The following is a 23,999-nucleotide window of genomic DNA, read 5'->3' as shown; positions in this document are numbered from 1 at the left end:
GATCTCTAATTCTACCAGTGGTCACTATCTGTAGTAATATTAAATGACCTTTCAATAAGCCCAGAATTGTTATATGGGTGGAGTTAACCCTTAAGGTCTTAGGAGATGAGAAGGAGAGCTGCAACTTTTGAATGGTCTTGTTTAAAATTGCTTTAGATAAAAAAAAAGACTTTTGCAGCTTAAATTGCAAATGCAAAATGGCTTTATACAAACATGACCTGTGACTGTATCTCTTAGGAAGGTGCAGTTCCTTCCTCAGTATCTACCAGAAGATAGAAACAAAATTGTAATCAGTTTACCCCTCCTGTTGGAGTGGTGGTGGGGGGGGGGGGTGGAATATCATAACATTTTAGCAATTATATATTACATGACGTGAAGTCAGTAGATTTCTAGTTGTGTTTTTTAAATCATGTTACATTGGAAGGGTCTGAATGGCATTGATTAGTGCTGTCAAGGAAGGATATTTTCCACAGACCATGGGTATCACCTTCATAGAAACATAGAAAACCTACAGCACAATACAGGCCCTTAGGCCCACAAAGTTGTGCCGAACACATCCCTACCTTAGAAATTACTAGACTTACCTATAGCCTTCTATTTTTCCAAGCTTCATGTACCTATCCAAAAGTCTCTTAAAAGACCCTATTATATTCACCTCCACCACCGTTGCCGGCAGCACATTGATTAGCATTTATTGCCCATCACTAATTACTCTTGAAAAGATGTGAATTGTCTTGTACCATGCCAGTCCTTTAAGGTTAGGAATTCCAGCATTTAGCTGCAGTGACAATGAAAGAATGGAGATGTTTCCAAATGAAGCTGATGTGTGACGTAGAGGGAACCTGCAAGTGGTGGTGCTCCTCTTGGCCTGCTGTCATTGTCCTTAGTGCTAGAAATTACAAGTTCAGGAGATATTGGAAGACTGTTACTATAGTGCTTTCTGTAGGTGGTATAACCATGGTACACTAGTGGTGGAGTGACCTGAATGTTTAGGATTGAAGCTATTTAGACTTTACTAATCTAAATTATATAAAACAGATTTAGTTTAAAAAAAAAAATTATTTTAAAAGGAAACTGGAGTATGTAAGAATGTTGTTGCGAGCCATCAAGTTATTGTCGGCTCATGGTGACCATATGGATAGTGTAGTTGTCCATAACTTTTCATGGCGATATATGGAAGTAGGTTGCCAGGCTTTACTTCAGCACGGATATTGCTGCTGCCCGGGTTGGGACTTGGCCGGTTTTGAACTCAGGACCATTCGCTTTGAAGTCCAGTTCTGATGCCACTATACCACCGGCCAACCCTATGTAAGATTAAGGAGTGAAAAAAGAATACCAAGAAGCTAAAATGAATGAATGGAATGGAGGAAGTGAAATGCCCCAACACTGAGCAGATCACGCAAGTGACTAGTTTGTGCTGCATAATTTATGTAATTCCAGTGAGAAAGAATACTTTTGACACACAGAATCTGCTCCTTTCACTTGGTATATAAATGTGAATTATATTCATACCATAATTTAAAATTGCTTTTGCATGGCAGGGTAATTGAGGGTTCTGGGGAAAAGGCAGATAAGTGGAACTAAGATCAAGTCAGCCCTGATCTGATTGAATGACAGCAGATCTGATGGGTAAGATGGCCTACTCCTTTATGATGGGACAAGCTCAGATCATTTTGTAACAAAACACATTGATGAAGGTAGAGCAGTGGATGCAGTGTATATGGATTTCAGTAAGGCATTTGATAAGGTTCCTCATGCAAGGCTCCTTCAGAAAGTAAGGAGGCATGGGATCCAAGGAGACGTTGCTTTGTGGATCCAGAATTGGCTTCCCACAGAAGGCAAAGGGAAGTTGTATGGAGGTTGGTGACCAGTGGTGTTCCGCAAGGATCCGTTCTGAGACCCCTCCTCTTTGTGATTTTTATAAATGACCTGGATGAAGAAGTAGAAGGGTGCATTAGTAAGTTTGCTGGTGACACAAAGGTTGGGGGTGTTGTGGATAGTCTGGAGGGTTGTCAGAGGTTACAGCGGGACATCGATAGGATGCAGAACTGGGCTGAGAAGTGGCAGATGGACTTCAACCCAGATTAGTGTGAAGTGGTTCATTTTGGTAGGTGCAATTTGAAGACAGAATAAATTATAAATGGTAAGACTCTTGGCAGCGTGGAGGATCTGGGAGATCTTGGGGTCCATGTCGATAGGACGCTCAAAGCTGCTGTGCAGGTTGGCAGTGTTGTTAAGAAGACATATGATGTGTTGGCATTCATCAACCGTGGCATTGAGTTCAAGAGCTGTGAGGTAATGTTACAACTATATAAGAACTTGGTCAGACCCCATTTGAAGTACTGTGTTTAGTTCTGGTCACCTCACTACAGAAAGGATGTAGATACTATAGAGAGAATGCAGAGGAGATTTTCAAGGATGTTGCCTGGATTGGAGGGCATGCCTTCTGAGAATAGGTTGAGTGTAGTTGGCCTTTTCTCCTTGGGAGTGACTGAGGATGAGAGATAACTTGATAGAGGTGTATAAGATGATGAGGGGCATTGACTGTGTGGATAGTCAGAGGCTTTTTCCCAGGGTTGAAATGGCTAACACGAGGGCACATAGTTTTAAGTCACTTGGAAATAGTTACCGAGGGGATGTCTGGGGTACGTTTTTCACACACACAGTGTGTGGAGTGGAGTGGCGGAAGTAGATACAATTGGGTGTTTTAAGAGCCTCTTAGATAGGTACATGGAGCTTAGAAAAATAGAAGGCTATGTGCTAGCGAAATTTTAGGCGGTCTCTAGAGTAAGTTTCATGGTTGGCACAACATTGTGGGCTGAAGGGCCTGTAAGGTGCTATAAATTTCTATGTTCTATTATGCACACATCATCCAAAAAAGCAAAATTTCATGTTGTACTTACCATTAAAGTTTATTTGTCACATGCATCAAAACATACAGTGAATTGTATTGTTTGTGTTAACAACCAACACTCTCAGGTGTCCATGGGGCAGCCTGCAAGTGTTACCACACATACCCCAGGACAGGCCTCTGGAGTCCAGCCTACAAAAACCTGGCTTCGACCTCCCCAGCAGACTCTCAAATATCTGGTATCAAAGTTCCATCACTTGTATTTCGTGATTCATCTTTGATTTCTTCTGTTTCCTTTCCTTCCCATCCATTCTCAGTGAATGAGCTGTCAGTTGCCACACCTCTGCCATGGAACATTCTTAAAATGCCTCGCCATAAAACTCAGCTTTCCACTGACATCCACTTCGGTTTTCTCAGAAATCCTATAAAGCTCATTAGGATGTTTATCACTTAATGCTATTAAGTGTAAGTTGTTTTCCTTTTCTTAAAAAAAGATCCAATACACCCATAAAATCAATCCTAAGCTACAAAAATGATTGCCTACGTCATAGTAAGGGGAAAAAACAATGGGCACGTAGCCTGCATTACTCTTTTTTTTATGTACTTGGTTGTTGTAACCCACTGAACCCACTCATGCATCTGTAATTTGTTTAAATTTCAAACAAAAACAGGGAGAGGTTTGTTGACCAAGTTGCATTTTTAATTATAGTACCACAGACAGCAAATACCTCCAGAGTCTCTGGGCAAATAATTAAAATGAAAGAAAATAGTGTTCCTGAGTTACAAACGAAGGGCCTGAAATTGAAAAGGAACTGACTTAGAGACACAGTTTTACAAGATTTTCATCAAGAATAATTTTCTGTAATATGATAATTACTTCACCAGCTTAGTAATTACAGGTCATCTTCATTTGTTTCCTATCAGTTAATTCTGATGGCTTAATTCCTTTTAGGGAAATTGGTGGCCAGCCACCACTGATTATTTTGTTAAGTGTTATTTGAATAGACAGGACAGAGGGCTATTAATCAGCCCATTTCCAATTAGCATCATGTTTAACCTAGTGATGGACACCCCAAGGTGATGTATTCATAATGATTTTTGGATTGCTATTAGTCAATTTAGCTCCTCTCAACTGAATCATAATTAAGTACCTTATTTCTTAGCATGGCTTGATTTCTTTGACTTTTAAAAGCTGCCTCCAGTACTTAATTTTAAAATAAGACTGAAATAGATGCTGGAAGACATTTTTGGCATGCAACTGTTAGCTTAAAGTAAGCAGAATATGAAACAAAAATCAAGGACGGTTTAAAGTATTGAACAAAAAACCACTGATATTACATTATGTAGTGCTGTGTAATTATAATGGATGGCAGATGGTATGTGAGTAAAGCATACCCAGAAATTGATACAAAAGCAAAAGTATTTATGTGGAAAATATATCTTGGCTACAACTTCAATTCAAGTTTTGATTATCAAAAGGTAAATTAATTTAAGGATAAAAATGTCGAATGTTTGAACTTTTTAAACTATTTCATAAATCATATGGCTTATAGTTTCTAATTAACCAGTGTGTTGGGAACAATAGTAAAATTGAAATACTACAACCCTCATCAGGTTATGGAAGAACTACAAGATGACAGAAATTCAACCTTATGAATATTCTGTTGGAGTCTGCTCTTGTGTATAGTACTCAAATCTCCCACCAGTAAACAATGCAGAGAGCCTTTGTTAAAGCCAATGTCCTTTCCAAACTTTCCTTTTGGTAGGATCAAACGTTATGACCCCTGAGCCGCCTCTCGTTGATTCACGTTCTTTCATTAAACTGCTGATAGCTTTCTCTCTGATTAGCAGGTCAGCTCTCCAAGTCACTCCCTCTACACCGCATTCAGGCAGACATTTCTCACAGTTCACTCACTGGTAACAACTGTCATCTATGCCTCCCTTCCCTAGTCTACTCCTTGCAAGTCAGTTCAGAAGGGCTTTTGAGTCTAAAGATTTCACATTCTTATTTTGGGGAAATCCAGTCTATGGACACGTTTCAGGAAAGGAAACCATAACCCTGACTATTTTATGCAAGACAATTGGTTTCCACTGCAGACAATTTGTTCATGTTCATATGATGTCATCAGGTTCTGAAATTAAATTAATGCACAGAAAACAATGCATTGTTATTTTCTGTATTTATTCCAGCGTTCTGTGTTTCCTCAAATTCAAGATTCAAGATTGTTTATTGTCATTCATTAGTGCCTGAGTATAAAGGAGAGCAAGATGATTGTTACTCTGGATCCAATGCAGCTTAAAAACACAATAAACATAAAGGACACAATAAAAAAAAAGGGAAAAAAAGTATAAAAGCAATTCTATAAAATGCAAATGTTATATGTGTAGACTGATTTTATGTACATAAGGTGATGTGTATGACATAATGGTGGTATCAGATGGGTGGGTTAATGGTGAAGGTGTGGATCAGCTTGATGGCTTCGGGGAGAAAGCTGTCTGAGTCCAGTGGTGCTGGCATGGATGCTATGTAACCTCTTCCCTAATGGAAATGGTACAACTGGTCCATAAGCAAGGTGGGTCCGATCCTTCATGATGTTGCTGGCCTTTGTCTGGTGGGAAGACCGGTGTGATGCATCAGGCAGTTTTAAGTACCCATTGTAGAGCCCTCCTATAAAATGCTGTAAGTGAATTTCCAGCCTAATTGAACCATGGTAGAATAATCAATAGTGGGAATTTTTTTCCCTTTGATGGTTGCAGAATTGGCAGAGGGATTTGACAGAGGTGAGAGATGAATACAATGCTATTAAAACAAACTGGGACAGTATATTGCTGTTGTATGAATGGCATAACTAGCAGCGTTGCCACATTACATTTTGAAAACGTTATCCTCTGAAATACCAATAAATGAGACTTGGGAATGTATGTTACTTTCAGTGAAGTTCTGTGCCTCTGCTGGATGTTCTGTTTAACAGCCTTTTTTGGCGTAATCCTCAAAATGTACTACCTTGCAGCTATACCCACTCATCGAGAAGTCTTTGGGAGTAAAATCTGGAGATGCAGTCCCTAAGACAGTCCAACATTGAGTTCAACATTGTCTGGCAACTCATGTGATGCCGCTGGTGTCAAACTGTTTTGGTCTCTGCCTTTCCTTTGGATTCATCAGCTACATGGAGAGGGTTAGCCTGCTGCATAGGCACTAGCTTTCTTCCAATGTTGTATTGCCCTGGCTTGCCAATCAACAGCTAGAACACAATGTCTGTGGTTGACCCTCATGAATGGAGGGCCTCTGTACTTTTTATGATTATTATTATTTCTAAAGAGTGGATAATACTATATTTTCTATGTTAACCTTTGCATGTATTTTTGAAGTGTTTAAAAAACATTGTTACAAATTGTGCATTTTACTGAAAATCAAAAATTGCGGATGCTGGAAATTTAAACCCTCCAAAGAATTTTCCACAACGATTGCCCCCTGTTTGTTAGCCTGCCATTGCAGGGCACTAGACATGCTCTGGAGTTGATACGTGGTGTAATTAATATTGGGGAATTTGGACATCCACAGGAGGGAGGGCTCAATCCCCACAGGACATTTATTTGAGATATTGCTGAGCAGTTACTTCACCATTGACCAGAATATCGGGAGCATTATGATAAGCAGAGATCTATTTCCGTAATATGATATGTTGCAATGTGACAACCAGTTTAGGTAATGCTATTCATTTACAAAAATATTTATAATTTACCCTGCACTGTTATTGTTTTAAGTATAGAACTTACCACTTATACTTTTCAACAAGCATAGAAAGCAGTTACAAAAGTACCTCTTACCAATAAATAATTATAAAAGATTAATTTATCCAGGCCACCCTCTTTGTCTGCTTTCAGTTTCTGTAGTTGTTTACACTTGTTAAAGTTCTGTTATCTTGGTGATGAGGTTTGAAATGTAACTGCTAAATAGTTTCTATTTTATTAGTATGGGCATCGTTGGGAAGGCTCTGATTGCCCCTTGAGAGAATAATTTGCAAAGTCATTTCAGAGGATGCTTGATATGCTTGAGACCACTTTAATATGGGTCTCAAGTCAGATTAGAGAATCAGAGTTTACAACAACATGGTATTTTGTGGCCTCATTACTAGAGTAGTTGTGTTGTTTTTAATTCCAGATTATCCAATTGAGTTTAAATTTCTCTGTCACCATGATGAATTTGGGCCTTTGAGTTGTTAATCCAGGTCTCTGTGTGACTGTCTTGGCCTGTGGTGTTGATTTCACCTTTCCTAATGTTATTGAGTAATAGGGCACACAAAGGATCCTTCAGTCTAGCTCACACGTGCCGACCAAGATGGCAGTTGATGCTAGTCTCATTTGCCTGCCTTTAGCTTGGTATCCCTCCAAAGCAGGGGTTCCCAACCTGGGGTCCATGGACCCCTTGCTTTACGGTATTGGTCCATAGCTTAAAATAAGGTTGGGAAACCCTGCTCTAAAGTATCAGTTGCTATTATTTCCATAACCATATTTCAAGAGGTGGAGGTCACTATGTAGAGATTTCAGCTTTTAAATCTTTTACTTTTTTGCTTTCATAGTCACTGCATCATGTGCCTGAAATACCTTAACACTCAATGTACCTGCTTTGCATAGGGGGGATTGGACCATTTTGTAATTCCATGCCTTGACAAACAGTCCTAATACTGAACTATAGGTGAAATGGCCAATGCTCTTTTATTGATTGCAAAAGATGTTTAATTCTTCCTTTGTGTACATGTTATAACAAGACAAATAATTTGCACTAGAGAACAAAATTGACTGGACGAACTCTAAAATGGAAACAAGAAACTCATAAATAAAATGGGGTCATATGTGTTATTAAAAGCAAATACCAAACTGTTAGTTTGAGGCTGCAATCTAATCTCTGGATTCAAATGATAAAAATCAATTTGGGTTACAGTGAAGTTAATCCTGTTTTTCTATCTAGCCAAAATGATTTAACATTGCTTAGTTATCTTAAAGCAAAGTACAGCACCGCACAAATTTAAAAAGAAACAAATCTGTAAGGAAGTGTTGATAATTAACAACATTATTAAATAATTTTAGTACTGATTGTTTACATGTAATCGGTACATTCCTAACTAATGGCTTAATTGTTTTACTATTTTATTTTACTGAACTTTTATTTTCCATTTCCTTTGTCTGCCTGAGTGTTGGCTCCAAGCCAAAGAATGATTTTATGGTTGGCAATATTTTGGTAGGTTGTCATCAATCTCAACATAATGTCACTATCCACTATTTGGCTAAGGGCAGCAATGTATATCCCAAGTAGAAGAAAAAAATGGGGGGGGGGGAATCAGATGCTGAAAATCTGAAGAAAAACAGAAACAGTTCATCCAAAAATACACTTGGATCCAAACCAGTTTAGGTAATGCTATTCATTTACAAAAATAAATATAATTTACCCTGCACTGTTATTGTTTTAAGTATAGAACTTACCACTTACACTTTTCAACAAGCACAGCAAGCAGTTACAAAAGTACCTCTTACCAATAAATAATTATAAAAGATTAATTTATCCAGGCCACCCTCCTTGTCTGCTCCTTCCTTCCATTCAGTGCCATGACAGATTTACACAATGGTTAGAAAGTGCGAAGATTTTGCATTTGTATTAGTATGGTGGATAAAGATGCAACAATAGCCTGCAAAAGGGAAATAGAATAAATGCAAAAGGAAAAATGAAGATCAAAGAAAGAGTAGAAAACAAGAGATTAAACAAAAATAGAACATGATGTTAGAAAACAAAAAAGAATCGCAACTTGACACAACTTGTTCATTAGACATTTTGGTCTTAAAACATTAATTTTGTCTTTCTGTAGATGATACCTATCCTGCTGAGTGTTTCCAGCATTTTTTTGTTTTTGTTTCATAAATCCATTTGAAGTTGCTGAATAATATTCTGTTACATGAACATTCCTTAATCAAACGATTGTAGTAGCAATTGTCGGCCTCTGTTTACACCTTCAGATCCATCGTTTGTTTCTTGCGATTCTTTTTTGTTTTCTAACATCATGTTCTATTTTTGTTTAATCTCCTGTTTTCTACTCTTCCTTTGATCTTCATTTTTCCTTTTGCATTTATTCTATTTCCCTTTTGCAGGCTGTTGTTGCATCTTTATCCACCATACTAATACAAATGCAAAATCTTCGCACTTTCTAACCATTGTGTAAATCTGTCATGGCACTGAATGGAAACATGACTTTGTCCTTCAAAAAGTCCTATTCTATCTTTAATATTTTCACATTGTTATTTATTTTTGCAATGTGCTCACTGGCAGAAGTTGTTTAACATGTGGCCACATCTAATAGCCTTTAAGAAGATAGTGGTGAGCTTCTACCTCCTGTGTAAGAACTTGTGAAAGGGATCTTCTGCAGAAACAATTACGCTTCGGCTCTCTTCTGTGTAGTAGAGATTAGAAGTCTGGAAGGTACTTGGTAATTTATTGCAATACATCTAGATAGTGCACACTATAGACCTGGTGCACAGTAAATGGAAGGATAAATTTTTATGGTAGCTAATATGGTGCCATTCAAATATTTTGTCCTGAATAGTGTTGATCTTGAGTGTTGGAGCTTCACTCATCTAGGCAAGTAGAGAGATTAGAGTTTGATTTATTTTATATAATCACACACAAAACTAAACTTTAATACATTGATGCTGCAGTCACACTCTTGGAGACAGATGTAGAGAGCAATAGTCATGTCATTTGCTGCTGGATCTTCTCAATGTCTATTAAGTAATACTTCATGGAGATTAATATTTGATAGCTCCATTTAAAATAAACTGATATCTTTTTACTTCTGTTCCATATCACAAACGTTGACATTCTGAGGTTCATGCATTCCAGTCAGATGTAATATCGTTGGAAGGTCAGTAGAAACCTAATTCATTCATTTATCTGAAGCTTCTGTCAAAGTTGTAGCACCAATGAGGAGGACTCGCTGGGGAATTTCTAAATTATTGATGCTGGGAAAAGTCTATGCTATTTTTTTTTGTAGTCTAGTTCCACCTAACGAGGCAATGATCAATGTTGTTGCCACACTGTATAATAACACTGTTTATTGGCAGCCTTTGTCTGTCCTTCATGATGTGTAGCAGTAGTCACTACTTTTCAATTAAATATTTTCCTACATTAGGACAGTCTGGTCTAATATAATCTACTGTACATTTATTGTGGCATCCATAACATAAAATGCACAAAGCACTTCACATCAGAACGAGAAGAGTAATAGAGATAGTGGGACTAGGAAAGAATACTGTATCAGTGATTTAATAATAAGAGCTGTTTGCAAGCAGTATGGAACAGCAAGAAGAACATCTCCCAGCTTTTCACTTCAACCCACCCACCTACTTTCCACCTCACCTATCACCTACCACCTTGTTCTCCTTCCCCTCCTCCACCTTCCTTTCCTGTCCTGATGAATTGACGTTTCAGCCCGAATATTGGTTGTTTATTCCTCTCCATAGACTCTGCCTAACCTGCTGAATTCCTTCAGCATTTTGGGTGTGTAACTCTGGATTTCTAGCATTTGTGGAATCTCTTGTTTAGGTCAAGGGTTCAAGTGGATTTGCAGGATGAGAAGCCTTAGAAGTTAGGGATTTCATTTTGGAACAGATTATAGGGTTGGTTCAAAAGACACGAGACTGTTGCAGAACTGGAATAAGTAATAGATTTTGATTTTTCATGTGATGAGCAAAAAAAAATCAAAGAGCCCACCAAAAGCAATAGGTTACAAACAGAGGCTGCAGTTATCTATTCATTGTTTCACTTAAGCCCATCAGAGACATGGTACGGAATAAATGTTTATCTGTGCCTCAAATCATCTTGACAGAAAAATCCCATTCACTCTATTAAGTTCATGCTGTCTTCTGTAGGGCAACCCAATTCTTATTAATCCCATTTACGGTCTTGGTCTATAACCTTCAATGCCTAGGTGATCTAAATGTTCATTATACACCTCTTAAATGCTGTCAGTAATTCTGCTATCACCACTCTGTGGAGGTGGATTCAAGTACTTGCCATCCTCTGGGTGAAAGGAATTATGGCTCATGATCTATTATCCTTCATCTAAATCTCTGTCCTCTAGTTTTAGATGAGAGGAAAACTTTCCAAAAATGTACCCTGTCTTTACTCAATTTATTATCCCTGCTCTTTTAGTCTCTCCAGTTTCTTCTCATTACTAAATTGCTCCATCCCAGGCAACATCCTGGTGAGTCTCCTTTGTATTCTCTGCAATGCAATCACATCTTTCCTATACCTTGGTGACTGGAATCACATCATTACTCCAGTTGAAGTCTGACCAATGTTTTATAAATTTGGAGCATGACTTCCATACCTTTATATTCACTGCCCCAACTAATGAAGGCCAGCATCCCATATGCCTTTCTAACTGTGTTATCTACCGGCTCTGCCAAATTCAAGTATTTATAGACTTGTACTCTAAAGCCCCTTTGTGTCTTGATTCTCTCTAAGGCTTTGCCATTCATGCCTTTGTCTTGTTAGTACTCACAAAATGCATCACCTGTGATTTCTCAGTCCATTTCACCATCACATTGATATCACCTTGTAACTTACGACTACCCTCCACACTGTGTACAACTCCATTGATCTTACTCTTAATCTAACTGATTATGGCCTTTGTACTTTATTTGTGTATCTGTACTCCACTTTCTCTGTAACAGTAACACTACATTCATTAGGTGCACCTCTACACCCTAATGCAAATATCTAACTAGGCAGTCATGTGGCAGCAACTCAATGCATAAAGCCTTGTAAACATGGTCAAGAAGTTCAGTTTTTCAGACCAAACAGCAAAATGGGGAAGAAATGTGATCTAAATGACTTTGATAGTGGATGCGGTGGTTGGAGTATCTCAGAAACTGATGAAGTTCCTGGGATTTTCACAAACATTCTCTAGAGTTTACAGAGAATGGTGCGAAAAGCAAAACATCCAGTGAGTGGCATTTCTGTGGGTGAAAACTCCTTGTTAATGAGAGAGGTCAGGGGAAAGGCCAGACTGGTTCTAGATGACAGGAACTTGAATAACCACTCATAACAGTGGTGTAGAGAAGAGCATCTCTGAATGCACAGCATGCTGAACCTTGAAGTGGATGGGCAGAAGACCACAAACATACGCTCAGTGGCCCCTCTATATGGACATGAGGTATCTAATAAAGTGACCACTGAATTTATATTCTACACTTTTATTTCCATTTTGGCCCCACATATTTTTATTTATTTCTTTAATGCATTTGCCTTGGAAAACTTCAGTGTGCTGTGAATCAAAGTGTTTGGAAGGGCTACTGTAACTGTTCAACCACTGAGGAAACTCCACGCCAATGCAATTGATGTTGTCAGTTATTGACAGGTACAACACAGTGCCCTCCATGTTTGCTGACAGGTGCCAGTGGCAAGAATCTGGTTATTGACTAACACTTGACAGCTGATTGGAAAACAAGCTGACCTTTTCGTTTTCATGCTGGGGACTTGAAAGCTGCCTGTCAATAACCCCTCAACTCAAATGGTCATACAGAATTAAAGTATGAACTCAGAAATAGTAAGGCCACAATAAAATCACTTACTTTACTATCTCTAGGTGAATTAATATGTTCTCTCAAGAAAGACATTTGATTAATTCTCTTCCTTATGAAAGTGACATATATATCAGTGCTGTGAAACGAAACACAATTCCAGCCTTTTCATGGTCTACTCCCAATTGTGGGTGTTACATAGATTGATTAAAAAACACTAAAAACCCCAAGTTTTGCTTTAGTGGTGGTATGAAAGCATAGGGGTTAGTGTAATGCTTTATAGCATCAGCCACCCAGATTCATTTCCTGTAAGGTAGTGGTCGCCAACCCGTCGATCACGATTGACTGGTCGATCTTTGAGACTTTCCCAGTAGATTCTGAAAAAAAAAGAAAAATAAATACACAAATACTGTTGAGAGTTTGTTTCCGGGTTGCGGGGTTTTAGTTTCGTTCTTTCTGCCCAGTGCGCATGCGTGTAGCTCCCCTGCACTATACAATGTACTTCAGTGGTCCCCAACCACCAGGCTGCGAGGAAACGATATGAGTCAGCTGCACCTTTCCTCATTCCTTGTCACGCCCACTATTGAACTTGAATGCACACGAGGTCATCAGTCGCCTAAATGCCGTGATACCCTCATGCCAGGGATCACTGGTTGGCCTCGCGCGGCCAGCGGGAAGTGCTGTTGCTACTGGCCCGGAGCGCGGACAGATGGGCGCCGCCTCTAAACCTGTTTAGCACACCGAATGTTCGTGGGGAACCCGGTGCAAATATATTCGCAGACCTAATTCGGGTTTCGTAAGTAGCAGAGCAGCTACCACGCTGCAATCTACTGAAGCAAACTTTTGTCGGCGGATAGATCCTGTGGGGTGGGGGCACGCGTCCTGTTGCACTCCTCGCTCTGTTGGTCGTTCTCTCTAGACTGCGACAGCCACAGCCCCGGCACGGGGACCTCCGGCCCTGACCTTGTCCTCTCACCCCACTCACGACCAGCCGCACTTGGCCAAGGCGTCTGGCGGTGGGCGGGTGGGAAGCTGGAGTTTGGGCCCGGAGGCTGTCCTATGAGGCAATGAAGCACTCAAAACTGCTTCGGTACCTTGAGTCCAAGCACACTGCACTTAAAGACAAACCCGTTGAGTTTTCTCAGATGAAAAAACGTGAGCAAGCGGGACAGAAACTAAGTGCTGAGAGCTGCGAAAACTAAATTGCAGAATAGACTGGACATAAAGAACCTGCTTTGAGTATCGCTGTATGCCCGTCGTGTTTAACACCGCCCCCCCCCCCCCCCCCCCATCGGCCACTCTGCAAGAATATTGGCAATATTAAACTGGTCTGCGGTGCAAAATAGGGTGGGTACCCTTGGTGTTCATACATTATATCTACTTCCGGGTTGTGGGATTTTACTTCCGGTCTTTTTCTGCCCCAGTGCGCTTGTGTGTAACTAATCAATCTGGGGTCGATCTTGCCTTTCACTAAGGCTGAGGTAGAAGATCTTGGGCTTCAAAAGGTTGGTGACCACTACTGTAAGGTGTTTGTACATTCTCTCCTGTAACTGTGTGGGTTTCCCCCATGTGGTCTGGTTTCCTCCCACAATCCAAAGACATACAGGTTAGTGAGTTAGTAGGTTAATTGGTCACATGGGTGTAATTTGTTGGCATGGGTCCATTGGGCTGGAAGAGCTTGTTAATTTGCTGTATCTCTAGAGAAAATAAAATCAGTTTTTGAGGATGTGACTAAACACGTTGATGAAGGTAGAGCAGTTGATATAGTGTATATGGGTTTCAGCAAGGCATTTGATAAGGTACCCCATGCAAAGATTATTGAGAAAGTAAAGAGGCATGGGATCCAAGGGGACCTTGCTTTGTGGATCCAGAATTGGCTTGCCTACAGAAGGCAAAGAGTGGTTGTAGACAGGTCATATTCTGCATGGAGGTCTGTCACCAGTGGTGTGCCTCAGGGATCTGTTCCAGTACCCCTTCTCTTTGTGATTTTTATAAATGACCTGGATGAGGAAATGGAAGGATTAGTTAGTAAGTTTGCTGATGACACAAAGGTTGGGGGTGTTGTGGGTAGTGTGGAGGGCTGTCAGAGGTTACAGCAGGACATTGATAGGATGTAAAACTGGGCTGAGAAGTGGAAGATGGAGTTCAACCCAGAAAGGTGTGAGGTGGTTCATTTTGGTAGGTCAAATATGATGGCAGAATATAGTATTAATGGTAAGACTCTTGGCAGCATGGAAGATCAGAGGGATCTTGGATCCGAGTCCATAGGATGCTCAAAGCAGCTGTGCAGGTTGACTCTATGATTAAGAAGGTGTACGGTGTATTGGCCTTCATCAACCATGGGATTGAGTTTAAGAGCCGAGAGGTAATGTTACAGCTGTATAGGTCCTTGGTCAGAACTCAGTTGGAGTACTGTGTTCAGTTCTGGTCACCTCACTACAGGAAGGATATGGAAACTATAGAAAGGGCAGGGGAGATTTACAAGGATGTTGCTTGGATTGGGGAGCATGCCTTATGAGAAAAGGCTGAGTGAACTTGGCCTTTTCTCCTTAGAGCAATGGAGGATGAGAGGTGACATGATACAGGTGTATAAGATGATGAGAGGTGTTGATCGTGTGGATAGTCAGAGGCTTTTTCCCAGGGCTGAAATGGCTATCATGAGAGTGCACAGGTTTAAGATGCTTGGAAGTAGGTACAGAGGAGATGTCAGGGGTAAGTTTTTTTTTAATGCAAAGAGTGGTGAGTGTGGAATAGGCTGCCAGCAATGGTGGTGGAGGCGGATACGATAGGGTCTTTTAAGAGACTCCTGGACAGGTACATGGAGCTTGGAAAAATAGAGGGCTATGGGTAACCCTAGGTAATTTCTAAAGTAAGTACATGTTTGGCACAGCATTGTGGGCTGAATGGTCTGTATTGTGTTGTAGGTTTTCTATGTTTCTAAAATAATTTTCCTTTTTTTATTCTTTGGGATATTGTTCTGTGTTAGATATTTCTGAACATGATGAAAATCCCAATGAACTAAGTGAAATACTGTAGTTCAAGGTTACCAAAGAGCCATGGCATTGAGTGGTTGGTAAAAGAGCAGAGATTACTTTTTTGGGTGGGTTACGGGAAGAGTTCACAGATTGGGTTCAAACAGGGAGATGAGGCAGGTTGTGTCAATTAGAGGCATTTCCCTCTTATCAACAACAGGCATAGTGCTTGCATGTATCCTGGTCAACTGACTCCTTCCACTAACTGAAGAAGTACTTCCTGAATTACAGTGTGGTTTCTGCTCATCTAGAGGTACTGCAGACATGATCTTTGCAGCATGCCAATTACAGGAAATTATTGTGAACAAAGGCAATCCTTGTATTTGGCTTTTATAGGTCTGACAAAGGCATTTGATGCTGTAGAGTGCCAAGCTCTTGGGTGTATGCTGTCAACACATGGCTGTCCTGACAAGTACTTATGAATACTGAGGTTACTGCCTGATGGCATGTCAGCCATAGTGCTCTGTAATGGTGGCACTAAATCAGAACCCTTCACTATCAACATGGGTCAAATGGGGTTGTATCATTGTGCCCACCCCATTTGGCATTTTTATTGCTTCCATCCTTCACCTCATTGGCCATGACACAGGGAATCCCAATTGTGTATAGAATGGACAGCAGGCTTTTCAACCTCAACTGGTTCAAGGCCAAGAACAAAGTCAGCACCACCACTATCATGGAGCTTCAGTATACAGATGACAATGTCTTTGCACCACGCTGTGAAGAAGAACTCCATTGTATCCTGAATGCCCTTCCCAATGCATATAAAACGTAATGTCTTCTTTGAATATAAACAAAACATAGGTACTATATCACCCAACACCCAACCAGCCATTTATCCAGTTCTCCATAAAAGTTGATATCGCCCTTGAAAATGTGGACTACTTTCCCTACTTTGGCAGCATTCTCTCCTCAAAAGCAGATAACGACCCAGATTAACCACCTCCTGAGTAGTGCAATGGTCTTTAGTGCAGTTGTCCTTCCTCTGAATGGAGTTGAACCATACACCACCTACAGTAGACATCTGAAAGCCCTTGCATAATATCACCAAAGAACCTTTTGAAAGATTTTGAGGATCAGCTAGAAGGACAGATGCACTAACAACAGCATTCTGGAGGAAGCCAACATAAACAGCATCTCCACCATGATAAAGTAACACCAATTCCAATGGATAGGTCATGTCAACACCTCTGCCCCAGTAGATCTTTTACTCCCAGTTGAAGGAAGGTCAGCGAGCCCCTGGTGGGCAATGGAAGTGCTTTAAAGATAAATTCAAAATCATCCTGAAGAAATTAAACATTACCTCTTAAAAACTAGGAAGACATTGTACTCAATAGATACACCTGGAGGAAATCTGTTCAAGAGGGGGCTATGTTACATGAGAGTGACCTCCACTGTGCTGCAGAGAACAAACAGCAGCTGCAAAAAGGGAGACAGAACAACCAAAAGTCCCACCCACTAACCACAGCCACCACTTACTTGTGTGAATACTGCACCAGAACATGTGGATCCTGGATCAACACCTCTCCGCTTGAGGACCCACCAATAGACAACCCCTTAGGAGAACATTTTGGATGACTCAAGTGATTGCAAGATGTAGTAAAGAGCAATGGGATGCCCTTTTTGGGTGGTTGAAGGGAAGAGTTCATGTGTTGGGTTCAAACAGGAAAGGAACAGATTACCTCTGGTATTTTCATAGTCATACAGCACAGACAGGCTCTTCAGCCCACTGAATCCATGTCAGCCATTAAGTAACTATTCACACTAATCTTATTTTAGACATCCATCTTCTCATTAAATCTCTCCAGATTATACCACACACCTATCCTCGGGGCAATTTACAAAGGACAATTAAATGACCAACCCACATTTCTTTGGAACAGGAGAAAAAGCCCACTGTTGCAATCTGCAAACTCCACACAAGCAGCACCACAGGTCAGGATCGAACCAGATCACTGAAAATGTGAAGCAGCAGATGTGATGTAGTGGCATTATAATGTTCTGTGACTGGTATGCTAATATTTGGATAGCTCCTTCAAAGAATTGATAGAGATATGAAGATCTGAATGATCTGTGTGCTGCAATATTGTTTACTTTGTGTCTTCACTCCTAGCAGTTCATTCAATTTAGTGGTGAAAAGGATATTTTGACACCATTTTTCAGCCACTCTCCTCCCCTTGAGACGAGTTCATGTTAACCAGGAAGTTCACTCTGAGAGTTCAGACACTGATCCTACTTTGCTGTCAGTCTGAATGCAAGAAGTTCCAGTGTTAGAAAGTCCAAATTTATATTTGCAGATTTATGAACAAAGCATTTTTGATTTCATTTCAAAACATGGAGGGAGAAATTAGTGAGTGTTCTGCATTTGAAAATTAGCCCTTTGATTTTCTGAATTAATTTAGGGAGAATTCTAGCAATACAGATGATACTTCTCCCAAAATAGACAGGAGCTGCAAGGATTCCTCTTTATTATTTGCCACTCATTCCTCTGAGTGCTGGTGATGTCTAGAAGAATTTCAGGATTGTGACTCTTGACATTGCAATATTATGGAAGATTAAGTTTTTTTGGGGTGTAGACTTGCTAGCTAACGTGCACCCCTGTCATTCATTGAGACTTGTGGCAAAAAGACGCTGGCAAAATAACCACGCACATAGCAGAAACTACAGCCACGCTGTGTCATTGTGGGCATCAGCAGGGCACTAAGTAGTCAACCAGAAAAAAGTGAATCTTTGCTTTGGTATTGGTTTATTATTGTCACATGTACCAAGATATAGTAGAAAACTTGTCTTGCATACTGTTTCAACTCATTTATCACAAGTATGTAGAAACATAGATACCCACGTTGTCCACCCACATTGTTCAGCAATACAGAAATCTGTACCATTTAGAACATAGAACACTACAGCACAGTACGGGCCTTCGGCCCACAATCTTATGCTGATCTTTTAATCTCAGATTCAGATTCAGTTTATTGTCATTTATAAACCGCAAATACAATGCAGTTAAAAAATGAGACAACGATCTCCGGAATGATATCACGAAAAAGCACAAAACAGACCACACAAGAAAAACCACATAACGTTTGGTAATCCCCAATCCAGAGTCCGGAGAGGCTGCTGCGTATCGATATCGCGCTACTGTCTTAGCACATTCCCTGGAAAGGAACTACAAACCTAAAGCTACAAGACCTACACAAAACCACATAGTTACATATAGTTTCAACAGTGCAGACAATACCATAATTGATAAAAGACTGACAAAGACCACATAATTATAACACATAGTTTCAACAGTGCAAAGCAATACCATAATCTGATAAAGAGCAGTCCATGGCACGGTTTAAAAGAAAGGTCACTAAGTCCCAACAGCCCATCATCTACTCTAAGATCTGCCTAACCCTTCCTTCCTATGTAGCTCTTCAGTTTACTCTTATTAATTTGTCTATCTAAGAGGCAATTAAATGCTGCTAATATATTTACCTCTACCACCACCATTCAACTTTGTGTATATAAAAAAAAAACCTTTCCTCCAATCTCCTTAAAATTATATCCCCTGGTATTAGCCATTTCTGCCCTAGGAAAAAGTCTCTGGCTATCCACTTGATCTATGCTTCTTATCATCTTGTATACCCCTGTCAAGTCACCTTTCATCCTTCTTTGCTCGAAAGAGGAAAGCCCTATCTCGCTCAAGCTATCCTCATAAGACATACTCTCCAGTCCAGGCAGCATCCTAATAAATCTCCTCTGTACCCTCTCTAAAAATTGTACATCCTTTGTATAATGAAGTGACCAGAGCTGAACATATTTCAAGTGGGGTCCAACTAGTGTTTTGTAGAGCTGCAACATTACCTCGTGGCTCTTGAACTCAGTCCTCTGACTAATGAAGGCCAACACACCCTACACCTTCTTAACCACCCTATCAACTTGTGCAGCAACTTTGAGGGATCTATGGATGTGGACCCAAAGATCCCTCTGATCTGTAATTATACAGGTCAAATCATTACACCATGCATTGAGCTAGACTAAAATAAAACAATAAAGTAAAATGTAAAAGTTACTGAAAAAGTGTAGCACAGCTAAATGATATAGATCTTTCATCTTCCCACACAAATGGTCAGAACACTATTATGGTGCAGATGAGTCCTGTAGAAAAAAGTTTGAGAAATGGAATTGGTAATCTATTCATTGCAGAATATCTACAGTTTTACTCTGAAATTAAGCTGCTTGTTGCTCATCACCTACAACACATTGATGTTGGGGGGCATGGCAGTGGTAGTTTTACTGCTGATCAGAAGAAGATTGGACTTTTTTCTTAGTAGAGTGGTCAAAATCTCTGGCTTGAACAAAATCTTATTTGAGTCTTCCTGTAGAGGTGTTTGAAATATGTCAAGCACTGTAAGATTTTCAAAGAATAATATGTATCTTGACTTATGGAAAGAATAGCTAAAAATACATAGGCCAAGAACATTCCCCTGAATAACTCCTGTATTATTGTTCTGGGTTGCTAGATCTTTTGTTCCATTTAGAATAGAATGTGATGAAGAATTCTTTACTGTAAAGATGAAACTTTTTTGATCAGGTCCCTCCTGCCAGGCTATTTGTATTGGATAGGTTTGTGAGGATGTAGCCAACTTCCTCATGAAGTACCTAGCAGGTCATCAGATTTATGCAGTTCAATTTCGCAGATAATAATGTATATTCTTTAATTTCTTGCCATAACCACCAACCAACCACATTGTCTTTTAAGATGACTGACAGGCAAGATGTTTTTCTTTTTAAATCTTTTTATTAATTTTTAAGCAAACATAAATGAAACATGAATACAGAGAGTTTGAGAGTACATAGTTAATAGTTTAAATAGACATTCAAATATATGATAATCAATATATAATAACCTCCCAAACTCATAGCATTTATGAACAAAAGAAATTTAAAAAAAACACTAACCAACATGGGCCATTGCATAATGTCAAATATATACAGTAGTGCCAATAACTCCGAACCTCCATCCAAATAATTAAGGATAATAAAAGTGAGGTTTAGGAAAAGACAATTTAACTCATGAAAATGTTGAATAAATGGTCTCCAAGTTTCTTCAAATTTAACTGAAGGATCAAAGACAACACTTATAATTTTTTTTTAAGCTCAAACAAGAGATAGTTTGAGAAAACCACTGAAATATAGTTGGGGGATTAATTTCTTTCCAATTCAATAAAATAGATCTTCTAGCCATTAATGTAACAAATGCAATCATTTGTCGAGATGAGGGGGATAAACGACTATTATCCGCCATTGGTAAACCGAAAATTGCAGTAATAGGATGCGGTTGGAAATTGATATTCAGAACTGTTGAAATAATACTGAAAATATCTTTCCAGTAATTTTGCAAACAAGGGCAAGACCAAAACATATGGGTCAATGAAGCAACATCAGAATGACATCTGTCACAGGTTGGATTAACATAAGAATAAAATCGAGCAAGTTTATCCTTAGACATATGAGCTCTATGTACAACTTTAGATTGTATTAGGGCAGGTTTAGCACAAATAGAAGACGAATTGACTAATTGTAACATTTTCTCCCATTGCTCAGTGGGTATAAGACAATGAAGTTCTTTTTCCCATTCCTTCTTAATTTTTTCTGATACTTCTGGCTGTATTTTCATGATCATATTATAAATGACAGCTACTAAACAACTTCTGACAAGGATTCAGAGCTAAAATTCTTTTCGTAATGTCCGATGGACATAGTTTTGGAAAAGACTGTAACTCATTATTCAAAAAATTTCTAACTTGCAAATATCTAAAAAAATGAGTTTTAGGTAAATTATATTTATTAGATAGCTGTTCAAAGGACATAAAGCTATCATCTAAAAATAGATCACGAAAACATGTTATACCTTTTGTTTTCCATAAAACAAAGGCTTGATCCATAAAAGAGAGCCGAAAAAGAAAGTTAAATATTATAGGGTTTGATAAGATGAACTTATTCAAGCCAAAAAATTTACGAAATTGAAACCAAATTTGCAATGTATGTTTGACTATAGGATTAGTTATTTGTTTATTCAATTTAGATAAAAAGGAAGTAAAAATCCTAAAATTGAAAACAATGAAAAGACTTGTACAGATTTACATTCCAAATTTACCCATTGTGGGCAAGGCAAGATGTTTTTACACAAATCAGTCCATGTGTTATTATATTCTACCATATTTTGTTTTCCAGCACGAGAAATGACAAGAGGAAAGTTCTTAAACATCTTGGAACGGCCCAAGAAGTAGCTGTATAACTGCAAACAGCTTGCTTCTGCACGAAGACTCAGCACTTGTTCAGAGACAGTCACTGTCTGCTTCAGATCTACAAATGCCTTCACGTGGCATCTGTTCAAACTGCCTATATAATAGTGCAACACAAGACCACATTTTGTGAAGAACTCATCTTTTAGCCTGCAAGGCAAATTGTTTTTAAATGCAAACAGAGATCACAATTAATGTCAAAGGGACAGAGTTTGGTTTATCACATGCATGTTAAATAACAAAGTTATTATTGTGGTGTACTAATCTAGATATATTTTCCATAATCTACTGTTCTCCTGCAGCAGCGGTGAGGTTATGCAGAATGATAGCACTTTAGTTAAAGACATGTGATTCTTAACAGCACATGTCCATCTTTACAAAATAGTATTACTTCTGACGGGGTAACAAATTACAAAAATATACAGTGCCTGGGTATGCAATTAAACTGCTACCACAATTCTCACTTCTGAATACCATGTAGATTAATGCAAGACAGTGCATTTCAAAAGATGTAACAATCTTCTAGGTTTCAGATGAGGTCTGTCGAGCATTCAGTATTTCTGATAATTTGAGAGATCATCTTGTTTTTATTATTTTGCTGCCTTGCAGTGTTTTTTAATCCATACATTGTGATAGGATCTATAAAAAATTTAGTTGACTGTACTGAACTGGTAATCTTCAAAGTAAAACAGCAAGAAGGTTTAGTTGGAAATTCTCATGTTACATTAAAGTACATTTTCCACCATCATGCTATAAAAGACTGGGCTGGCAAACCAAAAAAAAAATTCGAAGGAGGAAACAAGATAAGGTACATAAATAACATGCCCATTGACAAAACCGAGCAATTAAAATTGTTTCTGGATCTTTTTGATCCAGAGAAAGGTCATATGAAAAAATTGGAAAGAGTACAGCAGGTAAGAAATTCTGATTTAAATGAATTTTCTAGGGAAGTAAATTTCACTTTCTGTCTGCTTTTTATTTTTCAGTATCACATTAAAATTGACACATTTAATTAACTGATTAACTTTGAAAGAAAAAAAACTTACTTTGTTTTGCTGACCCTTCCTCCGGGAGGGCTTAGTCTGTAATGTTCTGTGATCAACTTGGAGGTTTATTTAAAGTAGGCTGCTAAGATTGTAGGTGAATTTTTGGGACAGGGTTATATTAAGAAAAATAAATATATTTTAAACCAAATTTTGATTGAATATTTTATATTTGAGGTAAAGAACATAAAGCTAAGCTCTTGATGTACTTTATGGTAACTTTACACATCTGGGACAGATGTCATTAGAAATCTTGGGGAGTGGAAGGACTCCAAATTTTCATATCCAGTCTGATGTGTTGCTCTGCAAGATACTGTTCAGCCCAGTCTAATAAACACATGGTAAGGTGAAAGCCATCCTCTAAGAATGTATTTGTAGCCTTATTGAGCTGAAGTCTAATGTTTTGGAATAAGGATCAGGGCGATATGATAGGAATAGACTGACGACGGATATAGCTGGAAACTTGACCACTGAAGCAGTTTGGAGGCATCCCAAACAGATTAGGCCTTACAGTTTTACTTGTAAAAGGATTGGCTCCCAAGTCTCAGTCACATGTATCTTTGAGGCCTCTCTTCAATGGATTTTTACTTATGTAGATGTATCTGGACTATTGCTGTTTAAGTTTTATGCTTGGGTTTAGTTTTTTTAGACGTGTGAAACAGGACTTATTTTCTTGAGCAGTCTTGTGCACTAATTAGTCAAATACTTCTATGATACATTTTATTTTTGAATTAATAAATGTGAATTACTTTTAAAAAATCTTCTCAATCATTTGAATGCAGCCCTTGGAAATAAATATTTAATTGAAAATCATCCACTATTGCATTTTCTAATAAATAGTTTACTATGTCCATGTGGGCAAATGTGATTGACTTCTGGGAGGTGTTTTTTAAATGATTTTCTGCCTTTATGGGGAGAAATAGGGTGGAGATTAAAATGAGGGAGAGTGTTGTAAAAGGAATGTTTTGGAGCAAATTATTTATTAATTGTGATTGTAAATATAATCCAAAAAATGCTGTAATGTGCATCTTGTCCTGAATGACTTTAACTGGATTTCCATTGTCCTTCAGATTGCTCCATGTTTATGCTGTTCATTGTTTGAAAATTTGATTTGTTTCACCTGTCAAATGAAAGAAGTGGATAAAGAAAAATAACAAGGAAATAGCAATGACCAATTAGGGTGAATCTGGTGGAGAAAAGATGACTA

The 23,999-nt window shown here is 38.8% G+C and overlaps 1 protein-coding gene across 4 annotated transcripts in view; it reads left to right on the top strand.

Annotated features, from left to right (window-relative positions):
- lin52 (lin-52 DREAM MuvB core complex component) overlaps positions 1 to 23,605 on the top strand; it is an 81,907-nt gene extending 58,302 nt beyond the window's left edge. For 2 of the 4 annotated variants that reach the window (XM_073039264.1, XM_073039268.1), the window contains one exon: positions 21,679 to 23,605. In XM_073039264.1, coding sequence (XP_072895365.1) covers positions 21,679 to 21,734 — 56 coding nt within the window. In that variant the 3' untranslated portion in view covers positions 21,735 to 23,605. Of the gene's footprint in view, positions 1 to 9,725; positions 9,763 to 21,678 lie in introns of all 4 variants that reach the window. The other 2 variants (XM_073039266.1, XM_073039265.1) reach the window with 2 other exon arrangements.
- Positions 23,606 to 23,999: the final 394 nt, after the last annotated feature.

The sequence above is a fragment of the Hemitrygon akajei genome, chromosome 3 (assembly GCF_048418815.1).
Source record: "Hemitrygon akajei chromosome 3, sHemAka1.3, whole genome shotgun sequence".
Classification (NCBI taxonomy): domain Eukaryota; kingdom Metazoa; phylum Chordata; class Chondrichthyes; order Myliobatiformes; family Dasyatidae; genus Hemitrygon; species Hemitrygon akajei.
This window is presented reverse-complemented; position numbering and strand designations above follow the sequence as displayed.